The 8254-nt window shown below is 39.4% G+C and overlaps 1 protein-coding gene across 1 annotated transcript; it reads left to right on the plus strand.

Moving 5' to 3' along the window:
* Positions 1–943: 943 nt before the first annotated feature.
* txndc15 (thioredoxin domain containing 15) lies at positions 944–8020 on the plus strand. The gene is made up of 6 exons (XM_008297168.1): positions 944–1132; positions 2583–2902; positions 3546–3692; positions 5168–5331; positions 6157–6287; positions 7682–8020. Exons 1-6 carry the CDS (start codon positions 1036–1038, stop codon positions 7876–7878), a joined length of 1056 nt encoding a protein of 351 aa, XP_008295390.1. The 5' UTR covers positions 944–1035; the 3' UTR covers positions 7879–8020.
* The last annotated feature ends 234 nt before the right edge of the window (positions 8021–8254 follow it).

The raw sequence follows: 8254 nt of genomic DNA on the forward strand, positions 1-8254 counted from the left end.
GCAGGCCTCGGCATGAAGCTCTGTCTGCACTGAGGGCAGCTGTGTGTTTGTTTCTCATCCCAGAAGTTGTTAATGCAGCTCATGCAGTAGTTGTGCCCACAGGGAATAGTGACTGGATCCTTCAGAAGATCCAGACAGATGGAACAGCTCAGTTTTTCTCGATCCACCCGAATTGCAGCCTGCGCCATTTCTTGCCTTGGTGAGTGAATGTTAAGTTTCACTTTCCATTAACAGAGAAACGCTGTTGTCATTTCCTTGACGCTTGTTTACTGATTTGCAATGCATGGGGATTTCAGCGCTTGTATTTCATCACGTGGTGTTTACACCCATCTTCAAACCGGCAGATCAGTGAAAGGGGAGGGAAAGTCTAGTGAGGAAGGAGTGTTATAAAGTTGTGCTTCATTCCAGGAGGAGGTGTGGTTTTAAAGATGCAGTTTGTCTTAACTCCTCAGTTACAGTCTGTTGTCTTACAGACACTGAACAAGTATAACTTAATGCGTTTACTCAAAACAGGAATATTCTATTAAAATAAACCTGACTTAAATGTCATTTTTTTGTACAATAAATGCAACTTAAAATGCTTTATTCAACTAAAGTGCAAATAACGATAATAATAATAAGTATTGTTATAATTATTGTATCTATTGCATTTAGATTAAGCAATTTAATTCAAATTGTGTGATTCAAATTGAAATTTTCAATACATTTATTTAAGTTTCGTAATTCAAATACAAATAGAAATATATATTTTTGCGTAAATGTCCTTCCTGCTGGCAGAAAAATCTTATTTTCAGTGTTTTTTTTTCTTTTAACTTATATCACAGAGAAAAATCCATCATTTTATGACATTTTTAAATTTTTTCAACTCGCAAACACAAGACATGGGCCCGGAAGCGGCATTGAGCGGTGCACCGCTTATTTGTTTCCGCCGCAGCTCCAAACATTGGTTCCTATAAGCCGAACAGCATCGCTTCACGGCTAAAGATGCCGTGACAGCCGTTTATATCTGTGTCTACCGTGCTACGTTTGAAAAATATGACGGGTGTTTTAAACAAACCTCACCTACTGTTAGTTTTATTATTGGTTGTACATTTTTCTGATGTGTGGAGGTTTTCGTCTGTGACAGCACAAGGTAGGAGTCGTTAACTAAACGGTGCTAGCACAACACACAGTTGAGATTGAACGTTGATATTTAGGCTACAAGTTGATGCTAACAAAGCTTGTGTCAACACAGGTTTTTCCTCAGTCGACGTTTTGTTATTTACTGTATTCAGCATTTTGCTCTGTTCAGGACCAAACTGGCTAATACGACTGAAATAACCACAAGATGATGTTGTACTCTGCTAATTAAATGCTTATGACACAATGAAATACTGCTTCGTAAGTTCAGGATTTACTGACAAATAAAATTAAAATAACAACAGTTTTACAGCACGTGTTACCTGTGTCAAAAAGTAATATACTCGTAGTTATCTTTTCTCGCAGCATCTATGTAAAACAAGGCAGTTCTGCAACGAATCTGATCATATTAGGGCTGTAGTATTTCAGTCTACCTTCATTTAGACAAATGCGATGGATACAATATTAGAAAATATCTAAATCAGAAACTACAGTCTCCAGAATGACCACACAGTTTCCTTATCACTCCTTTTAAACTGTTTAAACAGAAAACAATCGTCATGATTGCTGGACTGTGTTGAACTGTTGACCCTGTCTATCCTGACAATCAGAGGGTAGTGGGATCCATTTGTTCTTTCATGTATTCATCATTCTGTTTGAATCACCATTCAAATTGGAGCTAGAGATTGGGATTCAAAGGTCTGAAGTGCACTGTCCTTTAATGAAACAAATATGTTAAGTACAAAAACGCCGATCCTTTAGGTAGGGCTCAACAATTTATATATATTATTTGCCGTCTACGTTTTTAAAGCCATTCTACAGTTAAGTCTTAACTGTGCCACAGATTTAAAACGTGATGGAGGATTACCAGATGAGACACCATCTTAAACGAGACACGAGGAAGACAGCATCATTTTGTGAAACTATTTACATGACAGTTTTAATCTTGGGCCAAACGAGCAGCCAAATGTACAAGGTTAGAATATTAAATATTTGTTAGGCTTATGTTAGTTGAACCATAGAGCGCATGCCTTTATTGTGTATTAGTACATTCGTTTACTGTTCATTAATCAATGGACAAGAGTAAACAACCCATGAGAGTTTTAATGCGATCAATTTAGGTGCAATCTTATGGCAGTGTTAATTTTATTACTTAAAAAACATATCTTGTTGGTCTTAAATTGCAGCTTTTGCGATTTGTTGCTTGCATTGTTTCAAATTGAAGTTCTAATTTGAAATCGAATAAGTGTTAATAGCTACTTTCAGGTCACTGAACAATTTTGGTAGGAGGCAAATGTCTTATGTCAAAGAAATGAGAGATTCCTTTCAGAGAAACAACCAAAAAGCTTGTTTTCTGCACAGTGAATTACACTTGACTTATAAAAGACAAAAGGGAAGGGAAGCCATGAGAGGAATGTCTTTTCTACTGAGCTTAATGGCATTTGTTGTTGATTTTTTTTCAGAGAATGATGAGTCACTGGAGCTCATGCTGTCGGAGGATACAGTGTCCGACTTGGAGAACAGTCCCAAGTTTGTGGATTCAGAAGACCTGGACCTGCTGCCGAAGAGACAGTTCAAGACGGCCGAGATCGCAGATGCTGTGATGGGGATTGAAACCCCCATCGATCCATCTGACATTGAGTCCCTCTTTCCCAAAAATGTGAAAGACTTCCAGTCAGGCTTCTCTCCGCCCTGTGATGAGAACAGTGCTCAGTGCGGTTCACCTGCTCTGGATGCTAACGGAGCGTCGCTGGAGGAGAAGGGCACAGAATCATCGCAGCAGGTTACTGTCTAGAAGCGCAACGTACAAAACAGTTGTTGTACATCGCAACCTAAAGGCTCGAGTGGGATTTGAATAGAAATATATCTTATCTGCAATATTAACTGTATGAACAAATTATTTTCCACATCTAGTTAATAGTTATGAAATACACTTCATAATAGTCTCATCCTTTGGTAATTATTTAAATCAGTTATTTCTGTCCCAAATATAAAACAAAAAAAGTCAAAAGCTAAATCTTCTGAACAACTGCCTTAAACTATCTCTGGGTTTAGGTTAGAGCTGAAGCAAGAAGTCAATTGACTAATTTGCTGATCAGCACAAAAATAACTATTCACTGCTTATTTTTGTTGTATGTGATTTTTCTGTATGTAAATTAAGTATCTCTCTATACTTTTGATTGGACAGAGCAAGACATTCAAGGACATCAACATGAGCATTGGACATTTTTTTGTTTGTATTTTCAGACAAATAATAAACCAAGTAACTAATCAGTGAGATGAAATCTAACTGATGAAGTCTTATTACTCAGTAGAGAAAGTAAGTTAGATTTTATGAGTTCGATTGTGTGTTTGTCTCTGTCAGGCTCAGTAAAAATTACACTCAGAGTGCAGAAGCTGACTACCCCGCGGATGTTTTCCTGCAGGTCACTCTTGACATAGTGCGCCCAGACGTCACTGCAGCTGAGGAGCAGAACACCACTGAGGCGGCTAAGACGTACAAGGTGAACTGTGATAAGAGAAACGTCACAGGAATGGACAGCTTCACCGTGCAGGTCCTCAACGCTTCTCAGGTACTCGCTCTGTCCTCAGACTCTCACTTTTGATGCCCTGAATGTTTTTTCCTAAGTTTCTACAGACATTTAACACACATCCAATAATATTATGTGGGCTACAGCATACAAACAGTTTAAAGGACAGAAACAACTAGCTTAGCAGAAGTAATTACGGTCTTGATCAGTCACTATATTAATACTAACAAACCAGAGTTTAGAAAGTGATTTGTAAATAAGACATGAACAAGATTTGCAGATAAAGATAAAAAAGATAAAAGTGAAACATTGCTTAAAAAGTCAAACACATATGGACTGTTTACATGAATAAAGAAATGGCAAGGACACATGAATAAAGAAATGGCACGAATGCACTTCCCAATGGAGAGAAAGCCAAAGGGAACCACTCATGATTTTAAAAAAATATGCATTGTGCCGTAAAATGGTACACTACTGTTAAAATGAAGTGAATTTTCAAATGACCATACATTACATGATGAGGAGCTAAGAAATTCTGACAGCAGTGGGTACATTTATTTACATTTAATGTGTAATTTAAGGTTAAAACGGGGCTGCAAGGTGGCTCGGTGGTTAGCATCGTTGCCTCGCAGCAAGAAGGTCGCCTGTTCGCGTCCCGGTGAGGACACCTCTTTCTGCGTGGAGTTTGCATTGGTTCTCTCCGGGTTCTCCGGCTTCCTCCCACAAGGTCCAAATACATGTTTTTTGGGCTTTTCCGCCTTTAATGATAGTGACAGTGAAGATAGAAATGAGTCGCTGGCTGGAATCAAACCGCGGCCGCTGCGTCGGGGATTATAGTCCAAATACGTGGGTCGCCCGCCCTACCCACCGAGCTATCCGGGCGCCCAGGTCCAAAAAACAAGTTGAGGTTAATTGGTGATTCTAAATTGTCTGTAGGTGTGAATGTGAGTGTGCTTGGTTGTCTGTCTCTAAGTGTAGCCCTGTGATAGACTGGTGACCTGTCCAGTGTGTCCCCGGCCTTCCCCCCACGTCAGCTGGGATTGGCTCCAGCCCCCCCATGACCCCAGTGAGGATTAAGCGTTGTATAGATAATGGATGGATGGAAGGTTAAAGCAGAAAAAAAAAAACCAGACCTTGATGCAAGTGTGTAGTATGTATAAAGTTTTTTTTTTTTTAATTGTTATTTCCTGTTTGTAGTTATAGTACGCCATTTGCAATAGTGTATGCAGTGTGTGTGGTATTTAAAATCTTTGTACCTTTTCTTTTAAAAAAAAAAATTTAATTCAAAGGTTTCTTACCTAAAGCTAATGGCTATTGCCAAACTTGCAAATTATGGACAGAAAAAGGAAAAGCTTTTAGGTCAGTGAGTGCAATCCAGTTAAACTTCTGAGTAGATGGATCTCTTTTAAGTCTTTTAAGACCTAACTTGACACACAGGGTTTGGGAAAAGGAACCGTTCAGCTCTCTTGTCTATAGTTTACTAAACCCGTCCCTCACCCTCTCCTCACCTCTGTCAGGACCTGATGGAGTTCCTCAACGCTAACAGTACAGAGTGCTCTGTGGTGCTCTTCTTCACCGCCTGGTGCCAGTTCTCAGCCAGCCTGGCACCTCACTTCAACGCGCTGCCCAGAGTCTTTCCCAGCATGCATTTCCTGGCACTGGATGCCTCGCAGCACAGCAGGTGAATGGTTCTGTTTTTCTGGTTTAGCATGTGAAAGGGATTACTGATTTTAATTAGCCTCCGTTGTCTGTGGTTCAGTCAACCTTTGCCTGGAAACAGAAATGTAACTAATGTGTTTGTTAACTAGTTAACTGGGTAATTAGATAAGGAATCCATTGATAAGGTTCTTATGTGTAGAAAAACTGACAAAATGTGTGTAATATTGGAAAATTAAGGAATTCTTAGTGCTTTTTGGGAATTTATAATCTTACCTATGGCAAATTTATGTAAAACAAAATCTATCAGCACCTTTGGACCAGGAGTTCACAACCTTTTTGGCTTGTTTAACCAGATGCTAATTGTTCACTCTTTGGCTTGGTTAATTTTTAGGCTCCCCAGGAGTGAACGTATTACGTTTTCACGAGGGTCAAAGCTTCTCCCTGGTTGGGAGCCTTTTAGTCAAAGTCACGACTTACACTTTGTGCTTGAACTGAGATAAATATTAGAACAAATGACGGCTAACTGTAGATTAAGGTACAAGGAAAATCCAAACTTCGCTGAGTTTGAAGTCTTTAGTTCTTGTTGAGACTGCGCCAGATGTTTTGATTTTATTTATATGTGAAAAATCTTGATGCAGATCAGCACAGTATCACGACCAACACCAGCCCCCCAACACTCCACATATTTCAATTAAAACCTCTTGGAAAGAGCCTAAATCAAAACTGAGCATTATGTTGTTTATTCAGAACATTTGTTTTTGTTTGATTGATTACTCTGTGTGTTAGACCGGATCGGAGACTAAGCTGAATTCATTCTTGTGTCGTGTCCTTTTCTATCCTCCACCAGCCTCTCCACGAGGTTTGGGACGGTGGCGGTGCCCAACATCCTGCTGTTCCAGGGGGCCAAACCCATGGCTCGCTTCAACCACACCGACAGAACGCTGGAGACGCTCACCTCCTTCATCGCCAACCAGACAGGTACAAATGCAGTGGAGACAGTCCAAACCAATGCGACTGTAATCCACTTATAAATATATTTATTCTCTTGCATTAATGCAGATTTCAGATTTCTCTTGACAGTGCTCCCTCACAGGGAATGCTTCCTTGTTGCTGGCTTAGTTTTAATCGGTCACTTAGTGTTAGCAGATCACCTTGTGGGTTTACAGACATTCCTCTGTGCACTGGCTTTGCTTCTGTTACTGAAATACTTCTGGTGTGTTGTGTTCCTGTCACATTTTTACTCACTGTGGCCTCATTTTTCACTGCAATATAAAGTTCTGCACCCCTATGGTTACAACACAACCATGACTAGAAGTAGAGAGAACTCAGAAATGTCTTCTGTGCAGTATGACACAGTTAAAATGCTTTAATCATTTAAAGATAAATAATAATAATAATAATTTCTGTGATTACTAATTTTACAAAAATTGAGAAAAACTGAGATAAATATGTACAAGACTTTCCAAGTTCCCACAAGTCTTACCAATGCTGTTAACAGTGGTGTCTGTACATACTATGGATATTTTACTACTTACATTTTTAATTTGTTTCCATCCTTCGCTCCTCTCTGCACGGTGTAAACACTGCCTGCAGTTCAACAGAAAAATCCCTGAGTTTTTGTTATGTGACTGTTGGTCACAGCAGAATCTGGTTACAGGAAATCAGACATGTAGATTAAATTGATCTTGATGAAATTTCACAATTTGAACGTTAAGGTTCTGACACAATACATCACAGATAGGCAGTTCAAGCACCATCAGAAGGAAACAGCTGAAAGCTCAATAAATTGTCCTCTCTTTTTATTTGTCTTGTGTTAAAAGGATGATTAAAGCACTACACCACCTCTCCTGCTACAGCTGAATACCTGACACCTGATTTAATGACTGAAAAGACTTCTTTCTCTTTTAACTTATTGGTCTACCTACAGATGGCTGAAATATAAATTTGAGATACGCAGAATAGATTCTTACTGTTAAAAAAAAAGTCAATGTAGTGTGTATTTTTTTGCTGAAAGTTAAGTTTTTTGTCAAGGAGTTATGTATCATTCATCCAATCCACACAAATAAACTTGTTAAACAAGAAACCACATCAGGGCTTCTCCTGCAGAGAGGAATTATTGCCGCCCTCCAAAGAGGACTCAGGCAGCATCAAAAAGATAAAAATTAAAAATAGAAACTACTTTTCTTCATTCACTCAAGCTTAATAGACATTTTTTGTTTGTCACACAGTCAGAAATAACAGGAAAATGCGTAGATTACTGTCAAATCAAGTAGAACAGACTCGTCATCTTTAAGGTCCAGTCTGAGCCAATAAAACTCGGATGTGTTCCAACAGCACTCATTAAGCATTTTAACAAGCTTCGTCTGTTCCAGGATTTGAAGCCGGCCCCGACAGAAATGTGACGGACACAGATCGCCTGGGCCCCCTCCCCAGCGTCCCCGTAAAGAGCATCGACTGGCTGCTGGTCTTCTCCATCCTCTTCATCACAGGCTTCACGATGTATGCCATCCTGAGGACCGACAGCATCCGCTGGCTCATACCCGGACAGGAGCACGAGCATCAGGACTGAACACAGACTGCGAGTTGGGAAGGATGTGAACAGTTATTTCATAAACACTTTAGTTTGTTAAAATTGCTAATTTGCTTATGCTTTAAGTGTTTGGATGAAATTAAATATTTGTGTGGTTTCTAATAAAGAATGTGATGATTCATTGGTTTCAAGGGACCATTTCTGGGCTGGTGGCAAAACTGTGAACTTCTTTTTCTCTTCTGTGGCTTTTAGTAGATATTTAGCCTTAGTCCTGAAGTCCAAAGTCCAAAAAAGAGGAGGATCACATTTAGCAGTGGCTGCAGAGAAAATGAAAGTCAGTCATCCTTAACATTAACCAAAAGGTATATCAGATAAAGCACATGTCGCTTTCAATATGAAGGCATGTATTAAATAT

This window comes from Stegastes partitus, unplaced genomic scaffold, assembly GCF_000690725.1.
Source record: "Stegastes partitus isolate 25-593 unplaced genomic scaffold, Stegastes_partitus-1.0.2 Scaffold1195, whole genome shotgun sequence".
Taxonomy (NCBI): domain Eukaryota; kingdom Metazoa; phylum Chordata; class Actinopteri; family Pomacentridae; genus Stegastes; species Stegastes partitus.

Bases quoted from the DNA above. Each gene is read 5' to 3' on its own strand.
- txndc15 (XM_008297168.1), top strand. From the start codon at position 1,036: ATGACGGGTGTTTTAAACAAACCTCACCTACTGTTAGTTTTATTATTG. The intron at 1,133-2,582 runs GTAGGAGTCGTT...ATTTTTTTTCAG, and splicing joins TTCGTCTGTGACAGCACAAG to AGAATGATGAGTCACTGGAG. The intron at 6,288-7,681 runs GTACAAATGCAG...CGTCTGTTCCAG, and splicing joins CTTCATCGCCAACCAGACAG to GATTTGAAGCCGGCCCCGAC.